At 40.2% G+C, this 14,730-nt stretch overlaps 1 protein-coding gene across 3 annotated transcripts in view; it reads right to left on the reverse strand.

Annotated features, from left to right (window-relative positions):
- Positions 1–1,208: 1,208 nt before the first annotated feature.
- RHEB (Ras homolog, mTORC1 binding) overlaps positions 1,209–14,730 on the reverse strand; it is a 36,709-nt gene continuing 23,187 nt past the window's right edge. For 2 of the 3 annotated variants that reach the window (XM_068145961.1, XM_068145962.1), the window contains exons 4-8: positions 12,655–12,737; positions 8,485–8,541; positions 8,337–8,384; positions 7,726–7,807; positions 1,209–1,750 (exon numbers count right to left, since the gene is read on the reverse strand). In XM_068145961.1, coding sequence (XP_068002062.1) covers positions 1,658–1,750; positions 7,726–7,807; positions 8,337–8,384; positions 8,485–8,541; positions 12,655–12,737 — 363 coding nt within the window. In that variant the 3' untranslated portion in view covers positions 1,209–1,657. The remainder of the gene's footprint in view (positions 1,751–7,725; positions 7,808–8,336; positions 8,385–8,484; positions 8,542–12,654; positions 12,738–14,730) is intronic. The other variant, XM_068145963.1, reaches the window with a different exon arrangement.

A 14,730-nucleotide genomic window follows, 5' to 3' on the forward strand; every position in this document is an offset into this window, starting at 1 on the left:
TCAGCCACACCACCCTTGTTCCTGTGTTTCGGCTTCTTGTGAAGGAAATCCACTGCACACCCGCAGATCAGCCTGCTTCTGAAATCAAAGTGCTCATTCTGTTCTCCCTGAACGAGCACTCTGATGTGGTTGAACTTCAGCAAACTATCATGTCTGACAATCACTTAGCTAAAGAGCCTGCATTTGGCACAGGATATGAAAACTCAAGTAACAGAAATACATTTCAAACTTTGAGAAATACACTAAATGAAGAAAAAAGCAAAAGGCGACTTAAAACTGATCAATGTAGAGTCTGCTACTTCCCTTGGGAGATCATCTCAGTGTCTTAACTATTCTCATGGTGAAAAGTTTTCTTGTGGAATCTCCCCAGAAGTAACTTGTACCCATTGCCCCTTGTATTGTCCATGTGACTCCTTACAAAAGGGTGTCTCCACTGTCCTGATCTGCCACCCTTTATGTACTGGTACATGGTAATAAGGTCTCCCCTAAGCCTTCAAGGCTGAAAAAAAAACCAATTCTCTCAGCCCTTCCATACAGATTGTTGAACCTCTAGTGCAAAAACAAAGCAAAAACTTTCAACTGGTTTAGGAGAAGCTGCTGAGAGCTGCAGCAGGACTCAGAGGTGCCAGGAGGCCCTCACCAGCACTATCCAGCTGCAGAAGTACAGAAATGCAGGATAAACAACCCACATCCATTTGTTCAAGCCATGCAATTTATTTTAAATGTCATTTTTATTTTCTTAGCAAGCCTATGCTTCTGACCTGGTTAAATCCACTCCATCCTGACAATGCTCCTGGGTACAAGTCCGTGTGGCCAGTCTGTCACGCAGGCACATGCTGGCCCCTTACTGGAGACAGGATCTGCACACCCTTTACTCCATGACTCTTTAACTGTTAGAGAGGAAAAATACAGCACAGGTTGTCTAACTGAAAAGCCAAGCCTTGCCTTCCCTTCCAAATCAAAGGTGTCACTTGTGTCTCCTCCCCAGGAAAGGGCACAAAACACAGATGAGCTACTCAGCCAAGCCAGAGTCCCAGCAGCACACAGGGTTGGGATCACTCCCAAACAACTCGCCACGCAGCAAGTGATCCACTGGCTCCAAGGACCTCACATTTTCTCTAAGGTCAGCAGGTGAACATTTCTCACAAAAAAAAGTTGATACAGGTTAATCAACAACTACAACAAAATAAATTTATGAACAGAAAATCTAAGGTTTGCAGCTATTTTATTTACAAGTATACATTGAACACAAAGAAACACTGATATCCAAGCCTAGTTAATAGTAGTGTAACAATATGCATCATTTTGATGATTATTTTAACCAACAAACTACACTGAAAAATTAATGCCAGTAAAATTCTTGGTCATAATATTAAGAAATACAATATATAAATTGAAAATATGATTGCTTAAAATTTGAAAATGGAAATGAAGCCATTTGCACAAGAGTCAGAGTTTAACATAATCTGAAGGGAAAGGCTCCAAACCAACTGTTTATCTTTCAGGTTAACAGAAGGAAAAAAAAAAATTAAAATGAAAAAAAATAAAATAAAATAAAATAAAATAAAAGAAGCATAGTTTTATCCTTAAAGATAATGGGCAGTTTTGCTTCTTCAGGTAGAATGTATTCCCAGTGTTTTCAGGTTTCGCAGTGGAATTACATTACTGAGCATGAAGACTTCCCTTGTGAAGCTGCCCCATCGATTTTCTCTGCCTCCAAAATTATCCTCTTAAAGACATCCACGGCAGTCTGCAAAGAGAGAGCTCAAGATTAGCAGGCAAGAAGCAGCTGCTTGCTTGCTGAAAAACAGTAACAAAACTGTTAGCAGTTTTGATGGCTACACCAACATCTAAATGCATGCCCAAGGGTTATTCCAAAATCAAAGAGGGAAAACACAGTAATTTCAGTTTTGAACACAACCTTTTGGAAACCTTCTCCACAGCAGTCCCCATCTATTTTCCATGTCACTGTAGGGAGGGCGGGTTTAAACTCAGCCATTCTCACACACAGCTAATAACTGTAATTCAGCTTTATTTTAACTAGTAAGCTTGCACTGAGTGACTGACAGCAGTGATGTTGTTGAGTTTGATGTTGTGCTACTCCAGAGAATAAACAGATTCATTTCCACTAAAATTCCAGGTAATTGGGGCAGGCAAATTTTTCATCTCTAAACAGTGACTTTGCATAGCCCAGTATGAGGGATATACTTGAATATTCATTTTTCTCATCTCACCTATAGATAAAAACCAGTATTAGACAGTGCAAGAACATTAGGACAAAACATGAGCCAAAGTAGTAGTCATTGTCTAACATGAACCAGCATCCTTTGATAAAGTGCTTCTGAGAGAAAGGGGATTTTATCTGAAATAGCTTGAACTCTAGTACAGACATTGCTAACGTGGTAAGGTTCACACAACCAACCTAGTTCATTCTATGGAACATACAGGGCTACACTGAGCCCCTCTGCAAAATCAAAAGCACCACAAGCACTATGCATCCCTTCAACTCCTTCAGTGGGAAAGCAGCAAGTATTGAATTGGAGTCACTTGTTCTAAAATCCGCTCCTCTTGGCCTCTGCCATGTCTCCTCCATCCACCCTGAGCAGAGAGTGTGGTGAAGCAGTCTCTCCCCTACAGAAGCTCCAGGTGATGAAAGCATGAGTGAATGGGCTCAGGAGGGCAACAATTTCCCAGACATGCTAGTGAATGCGTTACAAGTCTTGGGATGGAAAGACAAACTCCCACAAAAACAAGTTTAATTGAAGCAGAGACACCAAGAACAGATGTCAGACCACTGGAGTAATTCAGGAGATTTTACAGCAGAACTTGATTAAGAGTAGTTAAGGTTTTGGTGGGGTTTTGTTTATTTGTTTTTAAAGATGTACACTGGCTTCCATCAGAATATGCAAAAAGTACAATATGCAGCATCTGAAGTGCCTGCAAGTAATTTTAAAAGAATACAACTCTCCTACAGTCAAGGACAACTCTGAAGTGCTTTTCTCTACACTATGTAAATCCTCCACTTGGAAATGGTCTCCCAATCACCTCAGACATGCCATTTTAAGTTGATCTCAATGCTAGCCATCCGTTCCACAAACTCTGAGCATATGCTCCTTGAGAAAGAACAAAAGTAAAAGCAGTCACGTTATGAGAGGGGACAAAAAGGGGTGTTTGTTGGTTTTAATCAGCAGGCTGAAGAGCATCTTGTGATTTATGACTGTGTGTTCTGGCCTGACAGATGTTTTTCTGCCACCACAAGGTGTAATTCTTAATTGGATCAATTCCAAATTAATCCCATTGACTGAAGCAGCTCCCTAACAATCTTAACAGATTAGACTGAATTTTCAAGTTTCCAGTGTTCATATGGTTTGTGCACAGTACTGTCTCTGGAACTATTTAAAATACTTCCTAAGATGGAAATAAGATTATTCCTCTGTGTAATGATATTTCCCTGCAATCCCATGAGAACCTGACAAATGGCTCCTTAGTTCAGTAACAACACAACAATTTCCTGGTCAAATTAGATCTGGTGCTCTCTAGGAGAGCCATGGTCAGGATCCCAGTTGCTATCAAACTGAGTCCACTAACAAAGCTTGCCTTAATCAAAACTTGGTGATATGCTGACTTAGAAGTACACTACCACAATGTTTCCTTACTTGGAGTTGAAATTTTCAATGGTTTCATTTTAATACACAAATTCTTTACACCTCTGCTTCAAAGCACCCATTAAAAAACCTCCACAACTTATTGTGTCAACTGAGAAGCTGTACATTCTGTCAAAGACATGCTGTTTGAAACACTAAGATGTAGGAGTTCACAGGGCTTGTTAATTCATTTCACAGAACATATGTATTCACTGAGGAGGTTTAATCACTGCCCTACAGTTAACGCTTAGGAATTTGTAATTCAGCCCAAATATGCGGAAGAATTTAAGAATGAGCTTTTAAACAACGCAGGAAGCTGCGTTTTGTGACAAGGAATAAATAACCCAGCCAGGATTTATATGCATCTGTTTCCATATGGTCCAATTACAGAATGTGGGTCACTCCTAGCCTGCAGAAAGCCATCTGGCTTTCTTCTACCTTTCTCCCCTGGGGAAACAAAGTAGATGTCAGCCTGGGCAACGAATACTGCCTGGAGAGCTTAGCAGCGTGCAAGAGACACCAGAGGCTGAACTGCTTCTGCAGATGTACCCTTGGTGAGAGTACAGACAGGGAGGTGCAATTCCCCTTGCACAAGCAGCAGTCAGAAACAGGCTGCCAGGAGGCAGCGCAGGAACACCCAAATCCAGCTCATGGCTGCTGCAGTCACTCTGGTATGCTGCAGTTTTCAACTATGCAACTGCTTTGCTATTTCAAAGAGGAAACTCTCAGTGATCACACTACTAGTTTATCTTGGCACAGAACTGGGCAAAGGAACTTGAACAATAGTCAGGTAAAGGAAGAGAGGTTTTCCACCCTTTCTTTTGCCAGCCCAAACACTCTCCCGGGTAAAAATTTGAGACCCCTGGAGAGAGGCTAAGAACCCAAACCACCTTTACTGAGCACTGCATCCTCTTAAGCCTGAAGACAAAGTTGCTCCTGAAAAAGCACCAATGCCCAAACAATTGGTTTTTAAGAGGGCTTTGTTGTGGTAAGTAGTTTTGGTTTTTTTTCTTTTGCTATTTCCTTGCCCCTTCTAAAACAGTTTATCTAATTTCTGTGTAACTGAACGAACACAATTTGGCTGCTCATTACTCCCTAAATTCTTCCGGTAAAAGCTGGCTCCCAGCTCCAGCTGAGTTTATGACTGACTTGGAATCTGGTTGTATTTCCAACAGTAACCACTTTATTGTACTTGGGATTAGGATGAAGGACTATACTATGTCTTAGGTGAAATGAAATAGGGAATTCCACACAAAAGGCTCAGGGCTCCTGAAGTTAGCCAAAGCAGTTCAACATACCTGGTAATAATCAAGCAGTTTTAAGATAATAGCAGCCCACCAGTGATCTAAGAGTCTCAGCATTGCCTTCTCAAAGTCCAGGGATTTCCCTTGCTGCTATGAAGGCTTCTCTGAAAGTTGTACCAAGTCACCCTTGTCTGGAGGAGCCAATATATTGCCTCAAGTATGTTTGACCTTGAGAACTCTTGCCAGCCACCACCATTTATTGTCACCACAACTTAAGACTTTTGCCTCTCATCCTGAAGTCATGACATTGGTGGAATGTGCTGTTTTGATAACTACTGGCAGAATAGGTCCAGTTTGCTCAAGTCAATCTAGAGAACTATCTCAGTTGCCCAGTATGGTAGTGCTATGCTCCTAAGACTCCCACAGATGCTCAAAAAAGGGCTGGCTGAGGTTTTTTTTGGCCACAGCAGGAACAGAGAAGAGTCAATGCTCTTCCATCCCCTTCTACAAGGAAAGGAGTCTGCTGTCAGAACCTGTTAGAGGAACTATCTTCACTGGTCTCAGCAGTTCCTTGCAAACACAGCTGTTACAAAGGATAGACCACATAGCTGATAAGAGTTTGGTATAGCCTCTGAAGCAAGGAGACCCATTGTCCTCGCTGCTCTGAAGAACACTGCAGCTTCAGCTTAGGATCCTACAAATTGTCATACTTGTGCTCCACATCCACCAAATACAGATGGTGAAGTTTTAGAGAGTATTAGGAGAGTTCTCCCCAGTCAGGAAGGTGTGGGCTCTTTGCTTATGCTCTATATTCCCAATCCAGTCTAGGCTCATCCCTTTAAGCATCAAATTAGCTTTCTGTAAAGCAAACAATCTGAAGCAGTTTTGGAAAGCATTTAGAGCTGACAGGCAAGTTCCATTTGCTGTACAAAGCCAGTACAGGTGACGAGTTGATGAACTGCCAAGCAAAAAAGTGCCAGCAGACTTTTTTCCCAGTAATGTTGACTTACATAAGGTGAACACTCAGTACTAACAGAATGACAACACACCTTGTTACCAAGTTCAAAATAAACCTTTCCCCCTCCCTAAACCAGAGATCATTTCAGAGGAAGAGAAGGTATCTTGTCTTGATAGAGGTCTATGTATCAGCTGTTTTGATCCTGTCAGTTATGATTTACAGTAAAAAACAGTGAGTTCTGAAGTTGTTCTGCTCTCACAGGAACATATTACACTACTGTTCCCCCTACTGCCTCACAGCTCTGGCCTCCACACTTTGCACTCAGAGTTCCACCACTTCAGAAGTAAGCAACTGTTCATGTGGAGACTAAGGCAGCTACCTCAGATTTGGGCTCACTCACACTTTTTTCCGTACATCCAAAGCCTCCAGTGGAAGTGTGCCAGAGACCCTGAAAGATGGTCACATGCTATGGGCACCCATCTCAGAACTGACATACGATCTCCCAAAGTTTTGAAGCCAAACAGATTTGCCAAGTGTATTATGTAAAAGGAATTGTGGTCAGGCACCTGTTTCTAACAGCCTGCACCTAAATCCAGAAGAACAGCCTTTACAGCAACCTATGACCACCATACTGAAAAGACAACCTGGTAAGGCCCGCTCTGACAGCAAGAATGATCATGACTTCCCATTTTTTGTGGGATTTGTGCAGGACTGTAGAGTTTTGAGTACCGATATACAATTGCTATTCCTATTTCACTGAAGGCCTCAAAGTGTGCTATCTAAATTTCAGCTGGCAGCATAACTTAATACAGTCTGGTATTAAAGAACAGACAAATCCATGGCAGTCAATGGGATTTTGTTACTGCAGCAATGTAATATGCAAGACATGCCAAGCATCATACAAAGCTTGTGGCTTCTTTACATAAATATACCAAACTTTTTTTTTTTGAACCAAGAACAATACAACCTTAGAGAAGTTACCATCACAACATTCTGCTAGATATCAATTGCTGTGCTGTTACACATTGGGAACACATGCCTAAAGAAAAAAAAACAAAGAGTGCAAGCCACAGCTTTGCTTAATCTAGAGGTATTAAGTCACTTAAGGGAGGAGGGGTGGGGTGGAAACCCAACAGATGCTTTTAATTGGTTTATTCTTTATCAGTTGAGTTTGCATTTGAAGCTATCCAGCTGTACAAAGAAGATACTAAGAAATGTTATGCTTTCACCATACCAAGTTTTGACCAGGTTAATGCAAGTCTTAGCCAGAAACAGAAGTACTGATAAACTAACTTCAAGTGTTCCATGTCTGGAGAAAAAATATCCAGGTTATTCTTCCAGGGAAAACCCAACTTTACTCAAGTAACTGTGGAACTGATGACTGCAGATATTGGACAAAAGCTGCTCTGCTTTAGGGGGACTGGGGAGAGGGAAATAAAGGCTACTTAAAGAAGCCCTGTCCTAGCTCCAGGATTGCCCTTTTGATTGTTCCACATTAAGGAGACCAAGTCTTGCCCAGCACCTTAAAATGCACAGTTCATCCTGTAACACCAGCTCACTCCTCTGCAATCACCATGACCTCCTAGCTAAGGCAAAGGTAGCAGATCACAGACCCTGTTCCACCCACACAACACATATCTCTGTGTTGTGATATATTCAGTGAAGCTTAACTTTCAGTTCTTCACTTCCTCCTTCCATTTACGGTTGCACGTAAAAATTTGTACACACCAACCTAAATGCAGACAGCCATTTTGTTTCCAGCCATCTACACAGAGTATCTGTAAAGCACATGCAAATAGTTTAGCTTCCTTTATTAAGTGAAACTATGACTCATTCTGTTACACTGCTGTTCAGATAAAGTGGATCTTAAATCTGTTACCTGATTTTCTTTAGCAGAAGATTCCAAGAAAGCTGCATTCCAGGATTCTGCTAAAGCTTTCCCTTCTTCGTAGCTGATCACCCTGACCAAAGGAAAGGAAAAAAAGTATGTTTCTTTATACCTTGCAAAAGAATTGGAATTCAATACATCAGGGAAAACCTCACAGTACTGAAGCACATAAATGCATATAACAGGAATGTTGTGTGAAGTCTGATCCAGAGCATTTGTTTTTGGCTGCTGTCAAATACACTACTGGGCCAGGTAAAACTGCTATGTGACCCAGCAGAGCAGTTCTCCAAGTATTGCTTTGTTTTTGTGACATGTAATATCAGCTGGTGTTTTAGAGCTCTGAAAAAGACACTTCTGCTAGTTGTTTTAAACCCCCCCCAAAGTGTTAAATGACCATCCCCGCAATCTTGCAGCAGAAGTCAACATTACAACACAAGTTCACGGCTTCTAGTTCACGCTCTGGACACAATTCCTTTGCCAGTACCTTATTTTAACCCACAGTTTGATTTTTGTTAGGGAAAGCCAAGAACAAAGCTAGTGCCTTGCAGCCACAGGAATGCGGGCTGCTGCCTTGCCTTTCACACAGCCTGGAGGTCACATACCGTTCCATATGCAGGTCTTTTTTATTTCCAACCAGCATAATGGGTATTCTGTGAAAGAAAGTTCAGAACTTCAGAACAGTTACAGTATACTGAACAAAGCACTAGTAACATGCCTGCAATGAAATGAGATGAAAGTGTCACTACTTACTGGACTTTTCCCACCATATCCAATAACTTGCCATGGATAACTTTTATCACTTCAAAACTGCAAAATAAAGGGATGAAGTCACACATGCACTCCAATGTTTATCCTTAATACCCAATACACAAGCAGTTAAATGCATATGTAGGTAGCTGTGTTTAAAACTTACTCTATATATAGTGGCAAACAACAAAGATGTCGAAAGTCCCTCTCATTTGTGTACAACAGACAAAATGGCCCCGGAAACAGCAAAGATCAGCCCAGCCTCCCTGGTCATGATGTTTGCAGGAATAAGTGATGCATCTAACAGAACCACTAAGAGCCCCTCCCACCTCTCATCTACTTTGTATGTGCTTAAGAAATCTGCTGGAACCCTGGATGAGTATGTCAAACAGCAGTTTCCAAGGAAAAAAGTATCATTTAGTTAAGCACATTCCAGCCTGAAAGAATACATTCTTTTTAAGAACACTTCTTTCATAAGAATTCTTCAGTTTTATGTGAAAGCCAAAAGAAGCCTAAATTCTAGTTTTCTATGGAAAATGAGAACACTGATCAGCAAGATGGTATTAAAACAGCAGTTATTCAAATACTTGTCTGTTCACCTACCATGTACATGAAGTTTGGAGACAGGAGGTAAGAAGCAGTAATGCAAAATACCAAGATGCCAAAACCCTCACTAACAAAATCCACTACATTTGACATTTAGTACTTTTGAGAACAAGCTATAAACAGGGTTGAGGAGCAGATGTTGTGCTCCTCTAATTACATTATGGAAAAAATGCTGGTACATGAAGTGCACAGCTCAGATTTGTTTTAAGAGAGAGGCACAACAGGCTCACAGAGGCGGCTCACAATTAGACAACAAAACTGACCGAAGCTTTTCCAGCTTCCAAGGTTGTTCACTACAGGCAGTGTCCTGACTTGGACTGCATTTCAATTAGAACTGAAACTCTTAGAAACAGAGCAACACTCAAATGCACTTCCAGCTCGGGGCTCTCAAAGAATTGGTGCCTAAAACCACTATTCAGACTATTTGAATCATGAACATTTCTCACTTCTGGAACAATAAATGCTATCAAATTTCAGAAGGATTTTCTGTCAAGTAGGTCAGTGTGTCTCAGTTCAGCAAAAAATTTTGAGACTGAGCAGAACACAATACTTCTCCATGTTCAGCTAACAGTTTTGGTATATCCTAACAAGAAAATAAGTTCTTTACAAACAGAAGTGTGGCTTAGTCTGGCACAATTTACATTAGTTACTCACGTACAATACTACAGATTTTATATAAATGTGGAATCAATAAAAGGACTTCAAGGTTACAAAGAGCTTATGATGAAAAGGTATTGAGAGCTTGTCTTGGAGTTTCATTCTTGTAACTGTTTCGAAAGTAAGAGATTAATGGAGTTTGGTTATGACAAAATTAAGAGGCACTGTTACAAACAGAACTAAGTGACTCTGGAAATGGCAAGAAGAATAAAAACACTACCAAGAAAAAAATTCTGCTGCAGACCACAGAACTGTTGCTCAGTCTGAAGCAACAGGAAAGATCTAGTGTACTAGCCACAGGATAACTGAATCACTAACACAGTAAAATGACTGTTCCTTTTCCACTATTAGGTATTTCCAGGACAGCCAGAAAATGCCATACCAGAGCATCAGTCCTCACCTGAAGCTCTAGAACACAATGCTGCAACATGTTCTGTTCAACTTGTGCTCATTTACCAAGTCTCTCTACCTACCTGCCCACCTAGAATAGCTCACAAGCTTGTTTTCAGTAAAAATGCTACAACTAAACAACCAAATTCTGTTAACAGGGTAAGGTGGAAACCAAAAGTGCTACTTAAACACAATCTGACACAGAAACAAATTGCTAGGAGCAGCTGGGAATGAAATTGGCTTGATCAGATCAATGTTCTAGAAAGCTTTTCAAATTAGTAAGTCTAGAAGGAGCAGGGACACACTTTAAGACATATATTGATCAATTCAAAAAGAGCATCATTGCATCAAGTCATGGAATAACATGACATTTTGAGACTGTAAGGGGTCCCTTCCAGTTCTGTCCTGGAAACAGTGTTACAACAAACAGCTCACTATGTGAAATGCCACCAAAAAAAGTAATATATACTAGCTGTCAGGTAAGTACATTACACAAAATCATGGAACTTAGTGTGATACTAAATTGGAATTTAATTAAGCAGAAGTAGAGCAAAAGCCTTCCAGTAACCTTGCTGCTGGGAGCCTGGGAATGAATACAAGAAATATAGGGCATTAGCTTTTACTCAAGTCTCATTTAAACTTCCCACTGGAGGTTAGCTGGGATGATGATAATTTCACAAGGACATTTCTATTAAGTTTGCTGTCAAAGCTCTCTCACTCCTGCTGGATCAATACTCAGATCAACACTTTGACAGAAGTCAAGACGGATGGTGACTGTAATTCAACTGCCTTCACAAGTCACCTAAGCTACCTAAGCATTGTGGAAGGCCCTTCTTACTGCCTAAACACTGCCTTGATAAAGAATGTAAGGAATTGAACAATACAGGATCATTGATATTGAAAAAATTACCAAGGCTAAAATACTGGTGAAAGGATATCCACCACAGTCTTAAACTGTCTTGTTCTGTTAGTATTTTCAATGTAATTTATTTTCTGCTTTTAATGATTGAATGCTACCACAGAGAGCAGATTTTTTTTTTTTTTCACCTGAGCTAAGCTCAAGATATCATGAGGCAGCACCTGAAACAGCTACAAAAGCCTCCAAGCAATCTACACACATTTTAGTCACAGACATTTTTGTCCTCACAATACTACTTGCCAATGAATATTTTTCTATTCATTTCAGGAGTGGATGACTGTTTACTTAAGGCTGAGAATACTAACTCTTATTTCATACATGTTACTGAACCTCTGATTTAAAATAAGGCAAAACACAAATCCCAAAGATGAAAGCCTAACACCTGCTGTGTTTCCTCCAGATCACCTGTGCTTGTTCTTTAGTACTTCAGAGCTAAAGATGAAAACAAAGAATGAAGAACTGAAAAACTGTTCAACATTAAGGACCTTGCAAGCAAAGGATAGCCAGACCCCATCCCTTCTTTGAGGAATATGTAAGAGACAACAGGTAATTTTTTTACCTGGATTTTTTTAATGCTCTGCTAAAGAGCATTTTATATGATCAGCTTTGCCTGATTCAGAGGAAAAGACATGGAACACTTCTGCACTTGTAAGAAGCTGACTGGTTTCCTTGCAAGTAGAAGGGAAGCATCAACTTCTCCTACTTGATGAAAGTGAAAGCTTTAAGGTCTTAATCATTTTTCTCCAACAAGACAGAAATTATTTGGCTGTCATAACTGTGCGGGATTCTCTGGTCCTGCTCTGGCAGGCGTGCTGGACTCAAAGATCTCCAGAGGTCCCTTCCAACCCCTAACATCCTGTGAAAGATGCCATACCATGTTGGAGAATTAAGATGTATTCAAGAACTACCAGCATTTAAACAAAGCAAGAGGAGCAGAGGAAGGAACAATACAACAGAAGATGACAAAGCCTTATAAAGGCTGAGTGTTGCAAGTGATGATGGACTCTGTCCCTCAATTAACAGCTAAAAGCAAGGACAAAATACATATCCCTGGAAAATTTTCAAGTAAGATTATTTGCTGCAGCATATCAAGAGAGAGTCTACAGGCCAAGAGACATATTGCTATTTAAATGGAAATTTCTGATGGTTAACCACAACAATCCAAGACAGTAAGTCAAAGAAATCTCAGTGCTGTAACTAGCTACAGTGCTGAAAGACCGACTGAGCAACTAATTGGGTACATGACAAATGTATAGTGCCCTTTAGGCTCATATTTAAGCCTGCCTTTTTATCTGATGCTACAGAATAATGAACTCTTATTCCTGAAATTGGGTCTTTGTACTTTCATGCACACCTCAAAATAATGTAGTTCTGCACTGCTTCTTACATGGTTCCTTGCATATTAGCCTGCAAAATGTCTTTGACATTTGGATCTGAGGGGCAATTTCTGAAAACAAACATTAGTTTCCCATTATACTTCCATTAAACTTCTACAGGAAAGTGGTATTAAGTGAATTAAAAACACATGAAGAAAACACAGCAAATGCAGTAGCTGAACCCAAAACGTATCAGGACCAGAAGAACACAACGGATTTTGTTACCTTTTTATTGACGTGACTGAATAAACAAGAATGTAGCCATTGATGTCTATGGAGTACGTCTGAGGAAATATGGAGTATTCATCCTGCAGAAGGAATGTTGAGTTTAAAGTCACTTTCTGCCACAGTTCAGAACTGAATGCTAACAGATCACCATCAGCTAAGTCAGCTTTATTTGGAAGACATGAGACACAGGGCCATCTTGTGAAAGCTGCACTTTCAGAACCAAGCTTTTTGATCATAATGTCAGGTGTGAAATGTTTACCAAAGAGAAAGCTGTGTCAGTCTGTAAACTCTAAAATATAATCACAGCTTTTTGGGTTTATTCCCTCTAAGACTATGGATCAGCTAAAGCTAGTCCCAATCCTCTTATCCTGCTTAATTATCAGTTTGTATTAGTACAAAACATCTACTCTGTCCTAGCACTAATTAGCAATTACACCTTTTATCTTGTTGGTGATACATTTCAAATTCCTAATTTCAACAGCTGACAACAGGATCTAGCAGTTCATAATGTCAAATGACACCGGCCCAATCTAATTTACCTAAGGGATCTGTTAGGAAGTGAGTAACTGTGGCTAACTAATGCTGATCAGCTGTAGACATGCAAGGAGTACAGCTGTTAGTTGCTTTATGACAACCAGAAGTTTACATTCTATGAGGAGTGGCTCGTGAAAAGAACAAAACCAAAAAACCCCAACCAAAACACACACAAAACACCCCACCAATACCAACACCACCACAAAACCAAACAACAATCACTGGATTTGTCACCCCTGTAGAAAAGGAATTGACCAAATCAGTAAATTAAAACCATTTGTCATATTGCAGATATGAATCCCATGTTAAAAAAAGAAATCTAAATTGTTCTAATAGAGATTCCCAGGAAACATTTCCATTTTGACAAGAGCTATACTTCTTAATATACACAGTCTCAACTTTTTTAATCTACTCTTCTTAACATGTTAATTTTAGCTTAAGATCACATAACCCCCTGTACGTTGTGATGACTGAACAGATGGAGCAGTGCAATCACACAGTTTAAATCTAGACCACCAAAAGGAATGAAACTTCCTTAATTGGCAAATGAGGAAAAACCCTTTGTGAATCAACTTCATAGATTTAGCCAAAAAGAGTCTGAAAGACATGACAAAAGATGCCCTTATTTGCCTTTGTTGCTACACACTGAGGGCAGCCCTCCCCCATCATCACGGAGATGCCAAGCTGCCACTTCAGTTGACTGTGTAATCCTAAAGTCAATATAGAAAGATGTGAGCCAGGCCACATGGAAAACAGGTGAAAGTGCAACTGCAGTTGTTTGACTTTACCCAGAATTTCTCTGGATTGCCCCAGCTGGAATTCAGCATTAGGTAAGATTTTCTTTTGCACTTCGCTTCTGTGATCCCACACCAAGACTCCTGTTTGACTGAACTATGCAAATCTGAATAGATAACCATGAAAGGTAATGAGGCATGAGACAGAAAAGGGAGTACCAAGAGAAGGAAGCACCATAACCTCAACTGCTTCTAATTAATTCCTAATTTTTAGCTTCTCTGGAGACAGAAAAAAAGCTGCTATGCTTCCTGGATCTTGTGGGTCAAATTAAGAACCTTGCCAAGCAATAAAACAACATAGCTATAGCTTTTCAAGTCATAGCCAAGTTTTCAAGATGTAACAAATCTACAATGTCATTCTTGCTACGAGCACTCTCTATGGATTATTAAGAAAGACAGACTTGAGAAAAATTTGTCCAAGCCACACTTTCCATAACCCTCTAACCCTGTGAGCCAGAAGGCAAAGGTCAGTTCATTCACAGAAAAAGAATTTATGTTGCTTTTACAATACTCTGTAACAGTAAACCAACCCTGAAAATAAACCTCAGCAACAGAGGTATGTTACTACTGAAGCTATATAGCCTTCTCTGAAAGCTATTTCTTCCTCAAAGGGAAATTTCACTTTTATCACTACACTACAATAGGAGATGTAAGGAAAGCAGACTTACACTGGCACAAAGCAAAATCCATGGAGCTCACTGCTCCACTGTTCACATTTCTCAGCCTGCCCATCTAGTGACCTCGC

The sequence above is a fragment of the Melanerpes formicivorus genome, unplaced genomic scaffold (genome assembly GCF_026170545.1).
Source record: "Melanerpes formicivorus ecotype bairdi unplaced genomic scaffold, bMelFor1.0.p_v2 SCAF_13, whole genome shotgun sequence".
NCBI classification, from domain to species: domain Eukaryota; kingdom Metazoa; phylum Chordata; class Aves; order Piciformes; family Picidae; genus Melanerpes; species Melanerpes formicivorus.